This window comes from Hetaerina americana, unplaced genomic scaffold, assembly GCF_022747635.1.
Source record: "Hetaerina americana unplaced genomic scaffold, ioHetAmer1.1.p SCAF_2, whole genome shotgun sequence".
NCBI lineage: Eukaryota > Metazoa > Arthropoda > Insecta > Odonata > Calopterygidae > Hetaerina > Hetaerina americana.
The window spans coordinates 32,656,382-32,681,055 of record NW_027286763.1 but is presented as its reverse complement, the minus strand read 5'-3'; the positions used below and the strand labels follow the sequence as shown (position 1 = coordinate 32,681,055).

At 36.4% G+C, this 24,674-nt stretch overlaps 1 protein-coding gene across 1 annotated transcript; it reads left to right on the top strand.

Moving 5' to 3' along the window:
* Nucleotides 1-207: 207 nt before the first annotated feature.
* On the top strand, nucleotides 208-1,020 carry LOC139687699 (uncharacterized). The gene has a single exon (XM_071584953.1). The coding sequence runs from the start codon at nucleotides 208-210 to the stop codon at nucleotides 1,018-1,020; it is 813 nt and encodes a 270-aa protein (XP_071441054.1).
* The last annotated feature ends 23,654 nt before the right edge of the window (nucleotides 1,021-24,674 follow it).

Below are 24,674 nucleotides of genomic sequence, written 5' to 3'. Positions count from 1 at the left end.
AAGAGCATTCAATGTACCATTCCTCTTAACTTTTTATGGTTGAGTTTAGGAAAGATAATTTCAGAATAAAGATGTAATGATGGGATCATTTTTACATTGCTGAATCATTTGCTATATTTTTCAAGGGGCATCTCATTAGTTATTTTGTTGTAAAGAACGATATGAAAAATGTCTGGTAGAATATTCCGTCAGGTTTCATCGTGAGCTATGAAATGTTCATTGCAGGTGAAGACGCGTCATCACCCATTGGAGGACTGGATCAGGCGTGGCGGCTGGAATGATTTGTGGAGGCAGCTGCTGGACCTCTGGGTGCAGTGGAACAGTGGGATGCGGAGGAGGAGGAGAGATGTCGACGCCGAAGAAATGCAAGCGCAGTTGACTGCCCTGCTGGAGGCCATCGTTGACGAGGAGGAGCAGTCCTTTGAGGACGAGCTAGCCGCGGAGGAGGAGGGGGAGCGGCCCCTGGCGGAGGACGTTGGGGGGTGGGACGGCGGTGATGTCGGAGAAGGGAATGCAGCCGTGGGTGACAGCGTCGCTGAGGATCCCACTGTCGGGGATACCGAAGGGGGTGACGGAAAGGGCTGCGGGGGTGGAAAGGGGGGAGATAAGGGGGGCAACAAGGGGGGAGGCGGGGATAAAGGGGGAGCAGGGGGTAACAAGGGAGGAGGCGGAAAGGGCGGTGCGGGCGGAGGCAAGGGAGGCGGTGGCTGCAAGGGCGGAGGCAACAAGGGTGGCGGTAACAAGGGTGGGGGCAACAAAGGCGGAGGAAACAAGGGCGGGGGCAACAAGGCAGAGGGTGAGGGCGACGCTGTGAGCTTCCTAGCGGCAGAGGAGGTCGCAGAAGTCACTGAAGGGCAAGAGGTTACCGATGAGTGCAGCTCGGGTGGGGGCAAAGGGGGCAACAAAGGCGGTGGGGCGGACAAAGGGAGCAACAAGGGGGGCGGGGCAGGAAAAGGAGGCAACAAAGGTGTTTCGGAAACGGAAGAGGGCTCTGGCGGCAGCGGTACCGAAGTTATGTAGTGTTGGGTCAGTGTCCAGGTGACTAATGTCCAGTATAGGTACCCAAAACTGCCGCATACTGATGAAGAAACATTTACTCAACAATGTGAGAGATATTAGTAATGAAGTGAAGAGATTTAGTCTTAAACTTACATTTCCTTATGTCTTGTCTAATGTTGAATAAAAATATTCAAAGGGTAAAGAATTATTTGTGTAAGAAAAATTTTCTGTAAAAAGACTTCGGGGTGTTTCATGGTTGTTTATAACCCGAAAATTTATTGTTTGTATTCATCATTAAACACAAACAATAGTTCCGTGACAACTCCCTCATCATTCTCGATGAAATATTATATCTTCTTTTTGCGTAAATTCTCAATTTTCCTCCATTTATTGTGGAAATGGGCCTTATTGTGAATTTGAAACACTCAACAACGCATTTTTTCTGTTACCGACTTACTGACACCCTTTATCAAAACCGTAGCCTTGCCATCAGAAGTTAGTTTTTAATACTCTTTTATTTAGATAAGTTAGACAAGAGATTATTGATACTAATACACCATGTCCTTTCAAGGTAAAACGCATCCAAGACACTCTATTTTCCTTGTTTTTATTTAGCACTTTTCAATCGTCTTCATGTAGTCCACAACAGAAAATCTCCCCCGACTCTTGCTCACACAGATGCACATTCCCTTCCACGACCGAGCTAACTGTACTTTTAAGTTGTCCCAGAAGCATTACCTTCGTCACCTAGTTATATTTTCGAAAATATTGTCTTATCACTACATTTCTTATTGATTGGCAGATACAGGTAGGTAGGTGCAAATAAAAACAAAGATGAGTCTCTATGATGATTTTTCCCTTTTAAAAAAGATTAAATATTTAGCATGGAAGCATGAGTATCGCTACTTTCATACAAGTATTAAGTCCAACGGAAGTTGTGCTGTCATTATGATATTTTAAGAAAAGAACTTTTTATGGAGCCAAATATTTTTCTATGAACCAAATCTAGTGCTAATACGAAGGAATGAGAAAAGATTTGTAACTCTGATTTTCAAATTTAAGTATTCTATTTAACAGCTAAATCAAATATTATGTAACAAAACAAATAGGAAGAAATGCCTTCAAATATATGTACATATAATTAAAGCCTAAAATACAGAATATATAAATGAAGCAGTCACTCCATCAACAAATGTATCATTATATTTTTATAAATTGTTAAGCGTAAGCGCTGAAACAACGTCAGCTTATTGATCAATTGATGCTCCGTTGACAAGGAAAACACTGCTCGTGACTTCTGGCATTTAAAGATCAGAAGAGACAAGAGAATTGTGAGATTTTTACTGAATCCGGATTTTCCATAAATCATTATTTAATAACCCCAGCCAATTCCTTTTAAAGTGTTTTCAACCAATGATCACCAAATTTTTCCGATAGCATACTTCATCAACTTCTACAGCCTATGGCCAAAATTAAAATTTAACGCAGCGGAATAGAGCACCGCCTGTACAACATGAAATAAAATAAGTTCTCCAAATGATCAATTGCAAGCTCACATGTATGTAGGAACTAAATTCGGAAATACCGTCTTAACTAGAAATTGTATGTAATTCTAATATAGATTATATGCCTATTTCCTTTAAATAGCAAATGTAACATTTATATTAATTAAAGAAGATAATGAGCATCCAAGTCATATCTGACTCGCACCATCTTTCAAAATCAGGAAATCAAAAATTATTAGTTCGGTAATTTGACAGAATATTTCATGAATAACCATTTAGGTTTCTCCAAGAGTTCGTCCTACGAGACGTAATATAAACCTCATTCTATGATAGCTTGGGTTCAGGAGAGAATAATATAGGCAATTGTTCTAGAATTCAAGTAAGCTTTACACAAATGATTTCATAGAACGCTCCCCAAGTTATAACTACAACTACCTTAACTGCCTTAACTACAGATGAAATTACCGTACCCTGAATTAAAGCCCATTTAAATGATCGTGTATAAGTTCTCATTAATGGTGTTACTTTTAATGTATTCAAAGTCACATCAGGAGTACATTCGCTACTTTGCAGATTAAGCGCGGTCAACATAGACGTTCACAGCTAAGAAGATTAATGATCATTAATAGTTGCTACAATGCAACGCTTGTGCGGAAAATGCTGATCAGAATTTAACTTAATGATGAGTAAAATGGTTAGTTTGTAGAATGAGAGTAGTTATTACCTCAAATCCTGCTGAATAAAACGCACAAAAATATCTACCCAAGTCAACAAAATGCATATTTTGTATGGTGATGCTCCTACCTGCGACTTTTTTCAGCGGCAATATATACAAGAAATGTGGAAACAAACTGGTCTGTGATTAAGATTCATAAATATAATAAAGTGAATATGACAAAAGTGAAAGACATCTCCCTCTTTTATTAGTTTGAACCCATATAGAGCCTGCTGCTAGTAAATGGGATCCTCAAGAAACCGGGTTGATTGAATTAGAATGCATATATTAGAAAGGCGCAAGATTTGTAAAACGATGTTATGATACACTTAGTATTCTGTATAGACTACTATAGGAACTAGGCTAAGAATCACTCGCGGAGGGAAAGCTGAATTACAGATTAAATCTTATGAACAAATTGGAATTATGAGGAAGCCTCTTATTTTTAAATTAATAATTAGTCTCGGTGTACCGTAGGAAAATGATTCATTTAAATATAGTTGGAGACATAAGCTAAAGTTCAAACAGTTATGAAGGTCATTTTTTGCATGAAAGATAATGTATAAAAATATATGCGTGCGATATAACTTAGAACACATTTCGTTGTACTGATTACACTTGTGCCAGGTGCCACCTTATATAACTTTTATTTTAATTGTTTTTTAAACTGAATAAGTCAATAGGCTTACACAATTAATATTACCGACCATGTTTTCGACACAGAGTGCTATTTAGTGTTGCCTAAGTGAGCCTGTATAATCATTGAGGAAGGGGAGGAGGGATGTTTTTTGGTTGGTGGCTTTGGAGAGATAAGGTGAGATATAAGGACTATACTCGTTAGGGTACAAAGTCATGCTACAGTATTTGAAACCAACATCAAACTGAGTGACAGATTCATGACTACAACATCAATATTTCACAACAGGAAGGAAAAACAGGTCGTGACATTGGAGGTAGGCAAGTGTTTATGAGCGAAAAAGTGGAACTCGCTCCCCACTCATTCTCAAGTATTCACCCACATCCAATGTCGTGACCTGTTTTTCCTCCCTGATGAGGGACATTGATCTTGAAGGCATGTGATGCTTATCATTCCGATTGGTGTTACTCTCGAATGGTGTCTTACGGCGATTTTGCACCCGCATCGTTGTCCTAGTATTGCGCCTCTATCTCTCTGAACAAAAGAAATAACCACAATGCATTTGATTGCTTACTTATTCGGCACTTTAAAAATGATAATATCGAAACCATGGTGTTTAAAATAAATTAAATATGCAAATATACCAATTGATCTATTTCTTTAAAATAAAGAATATAGAAACCCTCCAACAAGTGACCCCTGATACTATATCTTAAATTATTTTATATCTATTCCTTTAATTAGTATATCTCGCATTTATGCAAGTGTTTCAAACTCACTCAATAAGTAAATTTTGCACTTTTTCACAAATAAGTTTCACTGCCGGTTTCGACCCATAGGCGACATCATCAGGTTCATCAGTGATGTGAACATGTTTTTCAATCTTATACAATAGTGCATGCACGATTTGTAAAATTTACTCCGATCATGTGGATCATTATATACACGTATATAATGATATCTATACATAGATATATATGTGTGTGTAAGCGTATGTGTGTGCGTGTGGGTCACGGTAATCCAGGTGTAGAGCGTTGAAACTTTTCACTTTCAGGTTTACCACTTCGAATTACATTTAATTAATATCTTGAAATTTTTTATCCTTGATGCTTTTTCAGCGTAATAACGCGTAATGTGGATTATATCCAAGTACTCGTATATTTTCAAGAATTGACTCCTTTGACATACAAGATTCCGTTTGATTAACTTAAATTTTTCGTTGCAGAAGGAGAAAACATAGAGTTTCAAACATGCAAAAACGTCCACTTTTCCGCTAGTAATTTTTCTGTACAGAGGCCTACGACGTTTTTAATTTAGGAAGAAGAAATAATTACACTTCATACCGTACGATTTACGCTGTGGAGTTTTGCATTAACGGAGGGTAATGAATTATCTGAAAAGTTACATTTCAGTAGTGGGGAATTTAAGGTTAAACTTAACGGTGGAAAAGAGGTGACCAGCCCAATGTAAACTGGAAGGGGAAAGCCAGGGTAGAGAGGGAAAAGTAACTTTAATGTCAACCTAGATGCAATGACTTTCATCGAACTGTACGCAAAATTCACTTGAGTGCCATGCAAACTAACGGCTAATGAAAATGCCATTTCTAGGTTTCAGTGCAAATAAATGAAACTGAAAAACTTAAAATCCAAAAAAATAAAACGAGAATGGTAAGGATAATTGACGGTCTTCCAGAAATATTTTTCAATTCATCTCAATTAGTTTTTCAGCAAGTAGAATGAGAAAGCAAAATGCGTAACCATGATTATACTAAAGGACTTAAACAGACTACCGCATTGAAAGATATAAACATAAACATAGGTGATCAAAAGTAAAAAATAATGACGAATAAAATATTAAAGTAATCAGTGTTGTAATAGTATACCAAATTAATTTAATGAGATAATAAGGGTGAGTTTAATTCAGGTAGCAGCTATTATATATTAAAGGATCGCATTATCAAATAATAAAGAGGAGACTAATATATCTGTTATTTCTTTCAATTAGTTGTTATATCTCCGATTTTTGCACTTTTTCTCTAATATTTACTGCATAAAGCTCTTACATAAGTTTTCAGTTTTTTCACTAGTTACATTTATGTAAAAGAGTGCTCGATTTACTCGTTACAAATAATGATAAGGGAGCGTAAATATGATAGAAACACTAATAGCGCCGCCCAATCTCTATGTGAATCAGCCCTGATAACAGATTTTGCAATGACAAAAGAAGCTATGTCGTCATCAAAATGACCTTTGTTCGAAAACCCTATTTCTCTCAGTGCAATCTAAAACTTTTCATAATGCAAGGGCGATGACGCATTTAGTAAGTGCACTTATTACCGGATATCAGGTGATATAAAGCGAATGCTTCATTGCTACCAGACCATTTAGAGGTCCGGAAGACTCCCAAACGATCAAATCTGCTCTTCTGTCACACATAATATCATCGACAGAGAAGGTTAGTTAAAAAGAGTGATTATTGCATTTTGGAAGGTTATTTGCACAATATTCATAAATTAAAGGACAAAACAACTCATAATTTTCTCAAAATTAATTTTACATATGCAATGAGAGGTAAAAAATGAAAGTGTATAGAATACATTGCAATATTAACATTGATTTCAATAAATCAGAGCACCTGCTTATATTACGCTATATCGTCTTTGCCATGTTTAGAAGCTATATTTCATAGAATTACTTAACATTTGTTAAAAATTGCTCTCGGAATGACTCTGTGGTTACTTCATACTTACGCAACGTTGGTAAATTGCAATGGAAAGCTCATGGTACAAGCTTTGAACTTAAATCTTTATAGAATTCAAGGAATTCAATGGAAAGAAATTAATTACCATTCGGAGATATCTATCAGCTGCCTAATCAAAAGATTTTGCAAAAAAAACCTTTGGAACAAAGTGAAGACTTAATTAACTTCAATTTCCATTAATTAAATTGATGCCATTTGAAATTAAACGAATACAGAAGGATTCGTGAAATGCGTAATTTTCTCATATGTTACTCAGAGTCATGCATAAATAAAACTACTTCAATGATATATGGCAATCTAGATATACTGATTTAACAAATAATGCAGCCTATTTCCAAAAATATATGCCAATTTACATTTTTCATTGAAGTCTTCTTAAAGAGCCTTGATTTAATTACGTTGTTGAAACTTTGCTCGTCAAAATAATTGCTTTCTTTGGGCATTATCATTACTTTATGATGCTCCGTAAAGAGATTCATTTAGCCTTAGGCATTTGCAGTAAGATACTTAATATCCACCATTTCAGGCAAGAAGGAACTCGATTCTTAATTTTATTCGCAAGGGCCGAGGCAGTGAGGCTAATTTGAAAATTATGATACGGGGCACAAGCTTTATGAATTCCAAAATGTTAAACCTTAAAGTTACATTAAACCGTCATACTCTACCCTCTGGCTATACAAATTATTTTGCTGCAGGAGGAGCATAAAAACATTTAATATATAAGCATACAAATGCTCCATGAAATATTCCTCCACAATTTGAGATAATTAATCTGCTGGATGTTATGAGTAATTTATTTCTAAAAGGCAAGCATATTTAGAAAATTTGTTTCATGGTGGATAACATTTAATAGACTTAGAAAACTTCGTCGACGAAATCTACATCATTTACTTGCTGATTTTTCACGGTTATCTTATTCTAATGTACGCTGATTATTATTCTGTCGATTCCTTCATGGCTTAAAGATTCTCCAAAATTTTAGACTTATAATTATATACGATATAAATCAATATGCTAATGCTAAAGCTTGGCGTTCTAATCACCGTCACAAAGTTATTGTACTCAGCTGCCTTCAATTCTATGCGCAACCAAAAGTTACAATCCCCTCAGCTGGTCATTAGACGGCACTGAGGGAATTTGTTCGCTGATTTGCGGAGGAATCACTCCAAAGATTTCATTTGAGTTGTGCGTGGTATATCTTTCAATGGGAACAGTTCGGACGAGAATCATTCAAGATCATAAGCGTGTTTAAACATTTCATCAGAGAGTTCATGGAAAAATATTCTAAAGACTATGTCTTATTTTTAAAGGTCATAGGGTGCATGAAATATTACGAGCCGAAGTTTGGAGAGGAGTAGAATCTATATTCCATGTATTCAGTACTTCTTGAACAAAGCCTCCGCTTTTTATTTAGACAAAACTTCGTCAAGGGAATGACTCCTCGTACTGATCTTTCCAATATTTAACATGAAAGACCTAGCAAGCAGGTGTCTAACAATTTTGTATTATAAATGGTATCCTAGGATCTCCTTGGCATTTTCAAAGCCGGAATATTATTAATTAATTTAATGTTTGGCAAGATTTTATTCATGAGTGATTTTTTAAAACTGAATAGCGAAAGGATATATCAACTTAACAAAAATTGATTTTGGTTCATAACAAGATGTTATTTCTACTCAAAATATCACTAGAGATGCATAAAAACGACAAATATGATAAATTTGGTGAATTAAAAAAAATGATAAATGAGACAGAGGGGTTCACTGGATGTGCATTTCATCTTTTTTCATAGTACACATAAATATTTCCTTATTCATTCAAGCCACTAAATAATTTCCACAGGCAACACGGAAAACACTCAAAATTTGTCATAATTTCCTTATGGACAGATCTCCTTATTATGATTGAAATCTTTCCTCAAGAGCCTTCAACAGCTTTCAGGGGTCTCTTGTTTCCTACAGAAATCTGTTAATTCATGTTGACGACCATTATGTATGTTTATCATTCCTGAAAGCACGGCCAGAATTTTAGCTTCCAGAAATCAAACTGCAAAGTGATTAAGAGGGTCAACCAATAAAGCTAATTAGCCTCACGTTTCTAAATATCGCCTGCCTATCCTCCAAAGGGAATTGGCGTGGTGAGAAGGAAATGGCGGCGCACGATCGTCTCTGGTTCTCCCTACTGATCGTCGGAGTCGCGGCCTCCGCGGCGGTCCAGCGCGGTCAATCCCGCCCGCCCTCTCTCTCCCCGCTCCGCCCCCGCGGGGACCACACCTTCTCAGTACCGGAGTCCTGGGGGGAAGATGGGACCGGAAGCTTCCTCCCATGGGGCCCACCACTCGACACCAGTAGCGGCATGTATCCGGGCAATGATGATCAACGATATATAAATATGCCACTGCCCGCTTTCGCTGAGGTGAGAAGTCCCGTCACGATGATTCATCTGTACAATTTAGATACCGCGACAAAGTCCTCACGACTTTAACAATCTGCGGAAATATTTAACAACCCTCTATGAACTTTTTACTACGCAACAAAGGTGTTAGTGCATATCATCATGCTGAAACGGTAGCACTAAAGTGTAGCAACATCAAAGAAGTAACTGATTTGGTCTTTTAGAATTTTATTCACTGAAATTCAATTGCTTTCCCCTAATAAGTAATGTAATTGTAATTTATTAAGCATAAATATATAATAAGTGTGGGGAGGAGACGGAGAAACATCTTGAGGGGAAATATATGGGTGGGATGGAAGGCACAGGATTGGGCATAGGGGAAGCCTGGTTGGGTAGCTAATGAAAAAAAGCAAAATCCCCCGAAAAATTTTAGCAAAAGGCACGAAACCGGCCAGTACTGTATTATGTAAAGCAACAGGAAATCATCTCATTAACACCCTAAAAATGCAGCCAAGCGATCACAACCTGGTAGTCATGGATAATATGGATTACAATACAAGAAGATGAAGAAGGTAACGCAGGAATCCAGATGGAGCCCAAAGATACTGGAGGAAAATTGAGTAGCTTCAGGCGTGATGTGGTGGAAGTCGAACATAATGGATAACTGATCGTACCACTTTTGCACTAGATAAAATTTATTTACGACCAGTTTTCGATGTATTATATCACCATCAGGTTACCTGATGATGATTTGTTTAAGTTTGGGTAAAAGAGTACATTCCTGGAACCAAAGGTGCTTCAAATGGTCTATAACGGCAAATGAATAATCAACCACCACTACAAGAATAAGATACAAAACATGCAAGGGAAAAACGGATGGAAAATAGAATCAAAAGTAAGCAGACGAGTTATACAAGTGTGCTACATTTCGCCAGTATTATGAAATGTAAAAGAAGAAGAGGCAATGAATAATGGGAAATAATTGTGTATAAAACCAGTACAGGTGAATTTGACGAAGGAATTGACGTGCTCTGGCTCGCAGATTGCATTGCAGTTGCAAAAACGCGAAGTGATATGTACACAAATCTATATACTACGAGCATTTTAATTTGGGAACACTATTATACAGGCATCAGACAGGAGAAAACTAAAACCTTTTTGTTAGGAATTGAGAAGCAGAAGGCATTTATCACAATTCTACAAGTGGCATTAGATCAAGTGGAATCCTTCATCTACCTGGGGCGCTGTATAACTAGTGATTGAATGAGTTCGACAAGCACCAAGCGGAGGTTAGCTGAAGCTAAATACGAATTCATGAGAAAGAGCTAACTTCTATGTTCCAGGAAAGTAAATTTGCAAGCAAGGAAACAGTTCTTAAAAACTTTCATATGGAGAGTGGCACTCTACTAATCAGAGGAATGGAATTTTGGAAAAGTTGACCTGCGAAGAATAGAAACCTTTGAATCACAATGGTGTGTGAGGATGCCGAAAATTAAACAGACATACACGTTGAGGATTGATATGGTAGAGAAGAAACGGAAAGGGCCAAATGTAGAACTCTATCGCAAGGAACTGAATGGATTGGATACACCTTGAGGCACAATGTACGTATGAGTTGGAAAGATAACAGAAGAGAACATCCCGTAAGGAAGATCAAAGTATAAAGGACCAGAATGTAGGGAAAATGAAGGATGTGAAACAGAGATATAATTGAGGGAGAGGGACCTGATGCAGAATAGAAAAGGGATGTCTGCAAAATCCCAATCATAGGGTTAAATATCTAATGATAGTGGTCATTCTTCGAAAAAAGAAAAGTACATTAAGTGAAGAACGCAATGTATTTCTCCACTATTATTTATTTTCGTAATACTAGATTCAACGCTAAGGCGTCAACATTAGATATAATGTATTCTTCATTTAATGAACATGAACTTCCGCAAAGTTGAGCCAGAAACAGTTGAATACAAAGAGAAAAGTAATTAGGGACGAAAAACTTGCATCTTTGAACATACTAGATATCGCCATTAGCTACTATCAGATTTATGCTTGAGATATTTGTACTTTGGGTATAAGGTGACTTAGAGAGTAAAATTAATGTAAAGCGCTCAATAAATGTCCGCTTCAGCCGGTGTACGATATTTACCTATATAATATCATCAGCACCTATTAGGTGCTAACTTTTTTACCTTTAAAAAAGTAAAAATATCGTCAGTAGGAACATGGCCATAGAAAATATTATCGTGGAAAAAAGATTTTTTGTTACATCATGAATCCTCGAAACTACTTCAAGTGAAAATGGGTAAAGTGAAAAAAACCATGAAAGCGCCCCTTTTTTAGATGATATAGTGAGATAAAAAGTTTTGTAGCAAGGGGAAAAAGACGAGAAAGAAAAGGGTAAAAATATTATAACTTGATAAGTCTGGTCTTGATAAGTCATAACTGCTGTCTTTCCTTCTCAAACAATTGCCATAATGGTCATTTTTTTTGTTTCTCGTCTCTATTGATGTGGGGTTTTCTCTAACGCTTATGCTTAGTTAGAGAAATGATATTCTAACAAGAATAAATGACGCTTCGCCATGGAACATGATATCCAATGATAATAGGTTATACTTTTCTCTAAAGGTGCTACTTCTTTAAATAAGTCATTTTTAATACCGCAGAAAGATGCATTACTATATATTCAAATATTTTTATAAGATCAGATGGCTGATATGGACACAAGCCTAATCCTTTCACAGACTTAGGTTTGAATTCCTGACAAATGAAGAGCTTTCCAGTTGCCATGTCTCACAGTCTTTAAATATTTTCCACATGAGATAAGTACACACTAGGACGAACTAAAAATTCTCTGATCCCAATGTGAATTGATTAGTTATTTCAGCCAAAATAATCAGGGTTTATTTTACGCATTTGACCCCGAATATATTGATAGAAAAGGACTTTTAGGGAATATAACTAGAGGAGCATAAATATGATACCTTTATAAGATTAATGGAGCATATTTCAGGTAGTCTACGCAAAAAGAGAAGAAATAAATAGGAGAAGATAGTCTATACAAGATTTGGATATGGACACCAATCAAATTGCAAGATATAACTCCGTATATTAGCGTATTCATATCTTTTTAGCCTCTTGCGTATTTCTAAGTGCAATCCCGCATTAATAAAATTTTCTAATCGTAGATTAAAACTAACTTTTAAAAAACTGAGACGGTACTGACCGAAATAATGAGGCATGTTCTATAAAAATAATTATGTGTGCCATTTGTGGCCTTTGGGAAGTCGTTCAACATTTTCGGGTGAAGTAGCACATTATTGAAACCAAAAGTCCTTCAAATGGTCTATAACGGCAAATGAATAATCCATCACCTTTACAAAAATAATTTAGAAAACATGTAAGGGAAAAACGGATGGAACATAGAATCAAAAATAAGCAGACGAATTATACAATTGTGCTACACCTCGCCTAAGAAAAAATGGACGAATATACATGGTGTGCTAACTTCGAAAGATCTCTATACTGTAATGTCCGATATTTTATGCTTGCCTAAGTTAAACTTCGATCAATAACGGTATTTTTTAACTCAGCATTGAACTCGTCAGGATAGGATTCTACTGTGTTATTTTACAAAATATGACTACAGTAGATAAGCAGAAAAAAGGCTTTATGTTTTAAACTTTTTTACTTTCAATTATCAGTAGCGGATCCACCGGCGAATGAGACAAAAAAATTAACCATTTAAGGACATTCCTTTCGCACTCATTGACAGACGTCGAGGAAGAGGCGCCAGGTCGGTCGTCCGCCTTTGGACCTCCCGGCATTCCCGGCATCGGGGTTCGATTGGGCCGAAAGAGGAAGGAGGATTGGTGACTACTTCCGGGAGATGAGGATGCGCCGCAAATACGGCCGGTTCTTCGGATAAGGCAGACGGCCTCGGGCGAGATGGGCAACAGGTCCTGCCCATAGGAAACATCCACTCTCCCCACATGGATCCCGTCATCAAAAAAATATCCATTTGAATTTGTATAGCATAGTTGATAAGAAATTTAATAAACTCCAGCAATCACAGCGTAACACCTCGATAAAATTTACTGGCGTTCCTGCAAGTAACTGAATGCCAAGTCATATGCGAGTGACTCTAATGTCGTTCGGCACTTGTGCTACGCCTGAACGATGTTTAAACTCACATTTTTAACGGTTGTACTGAAGTCATGTTTTGTAAAAATTCTCCATAATAAAATATGGAATTAAAGTTTTCTGCAGTCAAAAGCAAGGATAATGTATAATTTCAGTACTTTTTGGCAATAAATGAAATAATTAGTCAGAAAAACTCATACATTTTCCTTAAATACTTATCGACAAACGCGAATGTGTAAATGTGAACCATGCAAGAGGAAGGTGCAAGGCAAACTTAAAAGATGCTTATTTCAAAGTTAAAGAGGCAAATTAATTATTAAACGTTGAAAAATAAAATCAATAACTAAATGTGTATAAAATAAAGATATTTAGAATTATAGTTAATGAAACGATCGAAGGAATAAAAATAGTTATGTTTCATTCAAAGCCCTTAAAAATAAGAGGTATGATTTTTTCAATCAAGGAATGTTTTTTTTATATTATTAATAGTAAGGATATATGAGCATCAAGTGCCAAAAAATGGAAACGTGAACTGAGGAAGCAGTGCGGTCACCAATGGTAACATTGACCGAGCATGAAAACATGTCTGGCTGCAAATGAATCTGCGTCGATCTAGGCTCAAAGGGCGGGCGGAGAAGGAAAGGGGATAGCAGGGATAACGAGGAAACCGTGGTGTGGGTTTATGCTCTCTGGAGTGAGGGGAGCGTCGAGGGTGGGGATTGAAAAGGAGGTGGCGGGGGAGTGGTGGTGAGGGAGGGAAGGGAGTTGATGAGTGAAGCAGGGGCGGAAATGAACACTAAGCGGATTTGAAAAAAGGAGAATCTGGAAAATGGTGAAAACTTTTTGAAAGCTAAGTGAGAACCAAAAATTGGAGGAAATTAGAGAAAGGCCACGGGGAGGGGGGAGGAGTGGCGAATGGGGGTGGTATTCTTGGATACATATTTTGACAGGACAGTGCGGAGGTGAAGTGGGCGGAATTGATCGAGTAGAATGGAAATGGGTGTGGGAAGGAGAATAAAGAGATGGGAGACACGTGGAAGATTAGCAGTGTTCGTCCAAGAGAGAGGACGGAAGAAGGGACACAGATGAAGAATTGCCAGGAGATAGGCGAGGATTAGGGTGCGAACGTGGAGAGGGATGACATAACGGAAAGGGCGATGAGGGTGGAGGGTGGGGAGGTTGTTTGTGGGCCAGTGTGAAGGATACATAAAACGTAGATGAAGTCTTGTGCGAGTCTAGAGAGGCTCATGGTGCCGGATATGACAGTTGCCGAACCATTTATACGAAACAAAACACTAAAAGTTTTTTATCACCTGCTGGGTATATCATAAAGGAACATATGATGAAAAGGACTGGAGGAAATGCTTCCTAAAACTACCTAAATGGTCACAAAAAATCAATGGATGCTTCCGATAAAATAAAGCTTCTGCTAGAATTTTCTGGTTAAAATAGCAGCAAAAATCGATTCATGAACGTGAGAGAACAAAGGGACGCAAGCTGATACAGGAAATAAAGCAATCGCGGTGAATGTACGTATATTGATAAACCAAGAGGAAGGATATTGACGATATTGCCGCTCAATAATTTTCAATGGATGGTATGAGATTTTCCGTTGAAAACGTTGATATGTTGATAAGTAAAAATTTTAGTCGGAGCAGCAATTCTGCCTAATTTACATTCTAGCGTTCAGACGACCCTTCCGTTGCAACTTAATGTAGTCATCTATGTGTGAAAAACTAAAACTCTGAAATCCATAATTGTGTTTCCCGTTAATTTTATACATATATATATATATATATATATATATATATATATATATATATATATATCTCCCGTATATTTAATAGCTAACGAAACCCTAAAATTGGAAAGCGGGATCCGTTACAACACACCAACATTTTCAGCTTTTTTTATTCACATTAATTGGGCACTTGGATGCCGATTTTAAATGATACAATTTCGGTATTTCTCATTAGATAAAAATAATAAGAATCTTTCATTACGGGTACTAATTTTAAAGATATTGGTAGATATGAGCTGAAGAAAAATTGTTATAATACCCGCCTAGTGAAAAATGTCGAATTGTTCAAGTCAGTAGTGAAACGGGCTGCGAAGATACAATTTTTTATAAAAACACTATTTAGTGGGACACAGGAACTAACAATTTGAATTTTTATGCATATATGTACTCATAAAAGATTTTTTTAAGGATACCTTTAAAGTGATGAAAGGGGTTACTCAGAAAATGAAGTAATGCTAAATTTCGACCACTCTTTAAGAAGAAAATTTACAGATATACGGTCACCAAAAGCAATAAAAAAATAAGAGGAACATATTCAGTGTTCTTTATCATAGAGATTAAACAATAACTATGCTGAAAATCGGAGAGTAGGTGAATAGCGTTTCATGATAGTGATATTACAGGCGCGACGATGCCAAAATAGGATGTGTCCTTTTCGTGCAACTATCATGCCCGTGTAAGTATTTACAGTCACTTTCGTGAATATGTGTACGTTATTACACATACTCACGCAAAACTATATCCATGTGTACATATATCTATTTTTTCTATACAATTGAAAGAAACGAACGAATTAAGGTCAATAAACGAGCGTGAGGAAGGGAAAAATGAGTGTGGTTGATCGGTATGTGATAAGTTCAAAGAAATATACCAGTCTCCTTACGAATAAATGTACATCATTTTTTTCTAATTTCCGTGTGAAAAATTAGAAGATTTTGGGTCAAATCGTGAAAAAATACTTAAGTGGTGTCCTTGCGTTAAGAGGAGAAATGCAATGGCAAAGATAAAAGAAGAACGTAGTTTAGAAATTACAGCAACTTATTCATAAACCACACATTACTTGAACGCAATGAACATTGACTCACGCAGAAGATGTTGAGAGTGAAAAAAGCATATTACACGGGCTAAAAATTATAAAATGAAAACATAACGTATATCGATTACTCTGGAATTCAGCGTGCTTTGATGAAGTCTCCTGCCGCACAAAACGTTGTTCGCTTATTAGATTTAAATCATATAAGGTTCAAACGTTTTCCAAATATCATCTAAAGGAACCTCATTTAAAATTATGTTCGACTTTCTATTCATATGTTACCCATTCATAGAAAAGAATACGATATGCTCTAATCACCTGTGGAATTGATTGAAATATTAATAATGGGGAGTGAATGCGATTGAATAGTAAACACTCAAAAGTTAAGATAGAAAAAGATACAGAAGTTAATATAAGCATACATATTTGTGTTCATAGAATTTTTATTGACATTTCACCGGTTAAGGAAGGATTTGACTGGACAAAGTCTATTCAGCTCTGCAAGGATACATTTACTTGCCACTCCAGGCAAAACAAAATCTGATCTGATACTGTAATATCTCCCCTTTAATTTAGCATTCTTCTTTCCTCCCTTCATTCGGTCCAACATTTTTCTTTTTGCCCTATCTCTCCTCCTTTGCCTAGCGTTAGCCTTCCTTTCTATCAAAATCTTCAATGGCCATTGCCAATCGAAAATTAGAACAGCTTCTCATTTCTTCAAACCCAGAAGAAATAAACATGTGGAATTTTTGCTCAATTTGTTTTGAAAAACTTAACCGCCTCTGTCTCCCTCGCTTTAGATCCATTTACAAGGGCATCCATTTACAAGGGAATCGCTTATATCACGAAGAAACTTAGAGATGACAAAGTCTTGCGAAAAGGCGTCGACGTGAATGCACATATTATTATAGGCACTTAGAGAGGGAAATAACTGATGGATGGAGGTTGAGCGCTTGAAGAGAGTCACGGGGAATTGGTTGTAGATTTTGGAAGGAGTGAAGAAATCGAAGAATGGGCTGAGTGGGGGGAATGCGTCAGATGGAATGTGCCAATGATGGCAGATTAGGTGGGTAGGTCTTCCTGCATCCCCAAAATCCTGTTGAATGCCTCGTTTCTAAGCGGAAGTGGGCTGGGGAAGAAAGTGGAGAAGGCGGGGAGAGGGCGTTGGTTTAGTGAATTAGGTATCCTCAGCCTCAAACCTCGTACCCGTCTGCGCATCTCTCCCCAAATCGAGTTCACCCGTACCTTTGCTCTCTTCTCAGCTCTCAGTAATACATAAACCGTTTTTGGAAACCTAAATGGCTCATTAGTCCAACGCAGGATTAAAGCCGATGCATCAACAATCAAATTTAACTGTGTTATCGAAGAAATAACCACAACTCGCATGAAAACAGCTGGATACACGACTGCAACCGGCTGATTCATGTAGAGAGAATATATATTTTTGATGGAGAATCTTAAGAAGTCGGTTATCCACTCAAGGAACGGTACAAGCAAATTCTAGGCTTCAGTTAAATTACAGGAGAAAGCAAACCCAGGAGCATCTACTTACTCATTAATGTTTCCTACTTTTTCTTGGCCTTACAAATACCTTCATACGAGTACATACATATAGTATACATGCACATACCTACATACATGCATGCATGCATATGCACCGCACGCTATTGAAGCGATTTCTGAGTTATTAATGGTTTAAATTATGTGCACCTAATTTTCCTCACCGAAATTAACCACTCTGGCCAACCCGTCGCAATTCACGATTAGATTAATGCTCTGGTAATTCCAATTTCTTAGGAAGCCTCCTGTTCACTTTACCCGGCTGGTGCCACGATGTTCGTCAGAAAAAAACAACCATTGAGAAAGAAACCAGTGGCTTGAAGGAAAAGGAGGAAGTAGGATTACCATCAGTATAGAAGAGAGGGGAAAGGTGGAATGATTTAGATGGAATTTAACCTTTCATTTTTCGCGTGGGCATCTTTCTGTGCCCGAAAAAAGAGGGAATCAGGGAGAGTATGGGGAATTCCATCACTCTCCGTCATATTCTGATTATCGCAAAACTTCAAACTCGACTTCCTCCTTAGCTCTGCCCCTCCCTCGTCCCACCATCTCATTCTCGACAGACCATGCCGCAACTGCCTTCCCACTTCCTTTGTTCCATCTGCCGCGGCGAGCTACCTCATCTTTTTATTAATGATGGAGGAGAAAAATGAAGCGGTAGGTGGTGGCGCAGTTGGGGAAGGAAGAAAAAAATGGAGGAGCCATTGTCGGAAATAATTAAAAGGAGGCCGGTGAGACAAAAAATAATGAAAAACTTGTTCCCACGGAAGCTTCAACTCGAAAAGATTAAGCCAATACCCAATACTCTCTTTAACTGCTAATTTATACCATAATGAATGCCAGTCTTCCCGAAGTTACCCCTCAAGCATGAATAAACTATATGGAGAAATCTAAAAAAATTGCACACTTTGTTTCCAGGGCTACTTTTTTTCTTACAATAGAAAAAGTTTTATTTCCACATTTATTTATAATTTTTGATAATTCGAAAATACATTACGTAACAAGTCATGCGGACCTTGATCACTCGTATTAGATCCATATTTATTTTAAGATTCATAATAATGATTTCGGAGAAACAGAACTTGAATAGGGATACCCCTAATTTAATATTTATAAAAAGCATATTCGTAGAAAACAGTAGATGAAAATGGAAACAAGTATGCCAAATTACGCATCCTCAATTCGCGAATGAGACAACTAGAGGAATAAGTTAGTTATTTAAGAATAATTTAACCCAGAAAGACTTCACCTATAACACATCTCCAGTTTAGACATGAAAAACGTATTGAGTGTCTACAAACAAGTGTTTTAGTTCCAAAACGTTTGGTAATGCACACATGTTTATATTAAACATGCATACCAATGAACGAAGTTGGATAGTCTTCATTAAGTATACAATAAGCCATAGCACTGATGTATTTAAAGTAACATTACAGTTCAAAGTCATCAGCAGGTGAAAAAATACCAAAATTTAAAGATTTAAAAGCATATTTATACTTTCATACATACTGCGTGGATCTTGTCAGCATGAGTACTATATTCACATTTATTTATGCTTAACTCTTCAATTTAACAGAACGGTATTCCTTGCTAAAAGTACACTATGCATATTCGGGATTTTCTGAGTGATTTTGTAAGCGAGATATTTCGACCCTAGGACCCTAACTTTCATCTCGTTAAGTAGATGAATTGCTAACTTTTTAAATATATCCTATTCTATCAATAGCTGCTCATCAGTGAATTGAATGAAAACTCACGCACCAAAGTAACAGAATAGCAGCTATAATGCTTCATTTTTGTTTTTGCAAACGGCACCAAATGACTTGTGGCTAAATTCAAATGGAATTAATCCTCCGAATTTCCCCTAGTCCTCTGTACAAGGTTTGTCCTCAATGTTAAAGCAAAGAAAGGGAATGTAATTTCCGTAAAGTAATTAATTTCACGTAGAAGAATATATCTTCAATTTAGACAGGCCGCGTGTAGAGACTTCCGTCTCTTAATTGAGTCAGAAACTGAGATTGAATACCTTAGTACAGTGGCACGGGTATGCCAAAGTTTTATGACAAAGTGTTCTTTAATTCATTGAGTTATCTTCTTAATTCACCTCCATTACAGGGCATTCGTTTGAATTCCTTTTCAATACTGTTCATCATCACACTTGTAGGATATTTTAGACCTTGAAAAGGAACGACAAAATAAGACATTCAGCAACAATAGCAGGAGCAAGTGAAACTAGACGTTTATCATTGGAGCTCCATTTAACTTTAGAGAGCTGGTAGGAAATAAAATCAATGCAAGGGTATTTCATTTAAAAAAACTTGAAATATATTAGAGAAATGGAATTACACGCAGAAAAGGCATAATTGAACTAAATTTTAAGTGCACAAGCGAAATTGGTAAATAATATTCGTTTTTCAAATGAACGAGCATAGAAAATTTCTAGTATGGTAGAGGACAGTACTGATAAACATGGGTTCATATGTAACAAAAATATTCCTTCTATTCATCAAAGTCAATTGAGTAAGAAGAGTAAGATTCGGTTGGTCAAAGTTCAAAATATATTCCTCAGATGTTCCATGAATTTATTTGATAATAATGTGCTACGTCACGCACATTGCGCCACAAGAAGTTTGAGTCCATCAAAAAAAAAAATTCGATCAGACTGATGTAGGAACGGAGCATCGTTTGAGCCCTTATGTGCTCTGAACAGTGCCTCGCAGTCACAATATCACTGCTTAAGATGAGCGTTGTGGTAAGGGAGCAACAGTTGGCATAAACATATCGAGCATTCACACAACTCAAATGCGAAAAGGGATACACGACATTACGCCACATCCAAAGGCAAAACTTGGTGCAGTAAATATGATGACTCCGTTAAAAGTTACTGTTGCGGCATCTCCCGCAGTTTCTTTGGAATGATACCTATATTTTATTGATTAAGGGTTTCAGAAAATGGAATGTCTCAGAACAACGTTCCGCTGCTAGAGCTCAAAATACGCGTGAACATGCTTCCGCATCAATTTGACATCGATTCTTTTATCATCGATAACTTTTAGAAGTTGTGCGTAGACCATTTTGACGATGCAGAATCGGTTATCCGAAAGTTGGTCGGAAATTAACTTACGTTTCGGCCTAGCATGACCGTGGGTTGGGCTAGAGCCACGATTTTCCTTTACTCACTGCAAACTGTTAAAATTTACACTGCAATAGTAAAATCTGCGAGTTATGAAGTACGATCTGTGATTGGGTTTTAACTGTACGAGTATCCTTGTGACAGCTGAACTGACGGTGAAAATCTCTGACAACTTGTGGGATTTTCTTTAGCAGCTCACATTTGAATAATTTGCAGTGAGCAAAGAAGAAGAGCTACAGTCTGCAAATTACCGTAGCAGAATGCGTACTGAGTATAGAAATGTTTTAACCCCAAGATGGAGGCTCTAGCTCAGCAAACCGCCACGCTAGGCCGAAGCGTAAATTACTTTCTTGGCAGCCTTCGTAAATTATCTATTATTATGAAAACATTGATTAAAGGACACCAAAGAAAACCATTTGGAAGTATTTAACTATCATTTGCAGAACGTTAAGGTTATTTAACATTATCACGAGAAAACACTGAATTACTTTAGATGACGTTTGAGTCTTCAAGTGCAAATTACATTTGTGTTTTAATTAGCTTCTTTGTGTCACCAACCTCTTCCAATGACAAAAAACTTAGACAAATATTTGAAGCAAAAAATAAACAAAAATTCAGCATGTATTTTGTTGTTCACCTCTATTATTTCTATCATGATTTGGCAATCCAAGCAATTATTTTAACGATTTTGTTATCAGAGCTAAGCATAAAAAGGTCCATGAGCATGTTGTAGAGGGATTGCATAAATATTATAAATGAAATCCATTTGATAAATCCTTAAAAAAATAAGAATATTTTGGTCAAACCGTTGAGAACAGTTAATTTTCAATTGTGTGATCACTACGCCGTAATTAATAGCACGGATAAAATTAATGACTCCGTTTTAGATCAAAGGAAAATAACTTCGAGCCTTTTAAAAAGTTTCTACATATACTTATGAAATATGCCAAAAACTGTGTTTTATTTCCCAAGTACAATGGTACTTTGGAAATAAAATAACATTTGATATGCCTTCAGAGATGTCCAATACTAGATGTTACAGGGTTCGTTCTATTTGGAATAAAGCCCTTCTTAAGGCCCGAAACCCCATAAATTTCCAATACTGTGGTCGTGTCAAATGCAGGTTTGCGAAAAGGGTCCCCGCTGCAGAGGGTGTTGTTGACAATGACTCAAGAAGAGGAATTGTCGGACCCCCTGAAATGATATATGGACCTGTAATCTTTCTTTTACTCCCGTTCTCTCATGTTCTATCCAAGCGAAAATGATTTGTACTCAAACGTACATTCTTTTGGATACCCCAAAAACAAGCCCACTCGTGATGTACGAAAATAGTCCTTCCTATTATAGTACTAGTTAATGATAAGTTGTCCCGTGCAAGTGATTGAAAGTTGTACAACTATTTTTGAAATTATAAGAACATGAAACAACTATGGCAATATTTTCGTTGAAAACCAAAGAATGAACAAAAATAACACAAACTTAGAAAACTTCAAGGATAACTTCTCATTGTTCGAAACCAATAAAAACTAATTCCACCAATAAAAACGATGTAATACAGTAGACATTTACCATTATAAAGGGAAAATCTGTAAATTTTTTCTTCCAGCTAAGGCAACAGTGAGCCGCCAAGATTCTGCCGAAGCAACCGATGCACTCGAATCCATTTTAGCTTTCACACGGTCAAAGAAAGGCAATCCATTCAATAGATTCCTGAACAACCTATTTATATAATTAAGTTATATAATCGTCTTAAATTAATTGTTTTTCTCTTCCCCTATCGTACTATGTTGAGTCACAGAGAGTTGTGAAGAATTAAATGAAGAACAACAAAAAGTCCTCAGTTTTAACTCATTTTACAATACCGGGAATAAATAGGAATGGATATATTTTTTCAACTAAAGCAGTGTATTTTTTACTATGATTGAATATTTAAAGTAGAGTATTTTTTTACCCTTAGCCCAATTACCCATGGTTATTGTATTGCATTTCAATATTTCTTCAGTAAATGCGTTTCATTTATTTGATTTTGGTAGAAGGGAAGCGAGATAACCAAAAGTTGCTTCGAGCGAAGGACATTTAGCATCCAAAGAACCCTTGAACATAGTATTGATTTTTCAGAAATTTTCCCTTCTTAGATTAATTGAACTAATAGCCGATAGTTTTTGTATTTTACATATTTTCTCTTATTATCAGGAGATATTTTGTCACCCACCTACAACCGTCAAAGGGATTTGAAACCTTAAAATTTGCAGTTTAGCCCAATAGCCAACAAATAATTCACCTGGTAGTATTGGGTTACACCCGATTCATATGGAAGGAATATGAAGGAACAATTTCAAAATGAGTTAAATATTCCTTTTAATTTAAGGTTTCAAAGTTATCTTTTAAATTTTACTTTTATATCATAAATTTCTTAAAAAATGGAAAATTTCAATGCATTATACGTGTAGAGTTTGCCAAATTCCGTGGAACCACTGAAATAAATGCCACAAAAATGTCTACAAATGCATATAAAACTGCTTTAAAAAGAACTTAGTAAAATAATGCGGCTTAAATTAAAAATTAAGTACTTGAGGAGTCATTTTAGAAAAATAAATATCATGAAAACTGAGGAAATAAGACAATCTGAGGGACATGTTTATGGAAACTTTTAGGCATGTCACAATTTTGTCGCATTTCTAATTTCATATATTTTGATCATATATTTTAGTAATGGAAAAAATATTTCTTTATTATTTTCCACTGCAGTAAAAATAACAAAAAATAATTCGAAGCCACTCGTACTCGTAGCAATTCTTGGTTCTTAGAGCATAAGAGTTTATCTTTTTAATACATTTCTGATTTTAGTTGTATATGAACAACCAGTAGCTGTAGTCCCCTTTTCACTAAACTACTCAAGGTTTTATGTGATAATAATCATTTTAGTAACATAGAAACAGCTTATTTTGTATAAGCTTGTTATAAGCAAGTAAGTGAGCAAAGTACTAAATTCACAGCAACCTCATTTACTATTAAACTCACAGATATTAAAAAAGATTATTCAATTGAATTGATAATGCATATATTTTCTGACACAATTTTTCACCGTTATAACATTAAAATACTTAAATCATTCTATAAGTTCAACCTCAAATACGGATTGTTTGTTATGAATTAACAATATATGATATGAAGCATACTGTTTATTATCATAATAAAATGATAACGGAAAATGTTAATTTATGTTAGTCAATTCATAGCCATACATGTATTTTAAATTTTTCTTAGCTACAAGTAGTATTAGTAGGTTCAAAAATGTATCCGACTAAAAGTGAATTTATGAAAACTTTAATGGACATAAGCACGTCATAGTTCAGCGAGTAGAGTTAGATTAATGGACTATTGTGGCCCGGGATCAGTTCCGGGTGACGCCTCTGGCACTCTCTGTTTCATCAATTCTGCATGATTTTCTGGGAATCAAATCTTCCAAGGAAACCAAGAACACAAAGGGAAAGGACTACTCCCGCCATTCTGATGTGGTTATTTTACACGGCTAACAGTATGAAGTGAGCTCTAGATCAACTAATCAAACCCATATTCTGATTGGTTACCGTATTTTTGGTCGATAAATGGAATTAGAAGCAATGCTTTGGAAACTAAACTGCATATAACGTTAATGCTACATTTTGATTATTGGTTACTACACGTTTTTCAAGCTGCTACTCATTTTCAGATTATACCGCAAGATATTTTCAATTAACCTTATTTAAACTTGAAGGGAAACTGTGATTTCTCTATCTGAAAATAAGGCACGGAAAATACGCACAAACAGCGATACAATACTTTTTCATGTGACAATTTAACATAGTTTCAATGTTAAATTATTTACTCCAATCAATGCCATTTACTTTCATACAAATATCCTCCAGGATTTCTCCAGACAATAGCCAGGAATATATATTTCAATGCTCATTTAGACATTTTTTATTTAAATACTAGTTATGAGATACAACTAAACTTA

Excerpts from the sequence above, each read along its gene's own strand:
- LOC139687699 (XM_071584953.1), top strand. The coding sequence starts at position 208 with ATGAAATGTTCATTGCAGGTGAAGACGCGTCATCACCCATTGGAGGAC.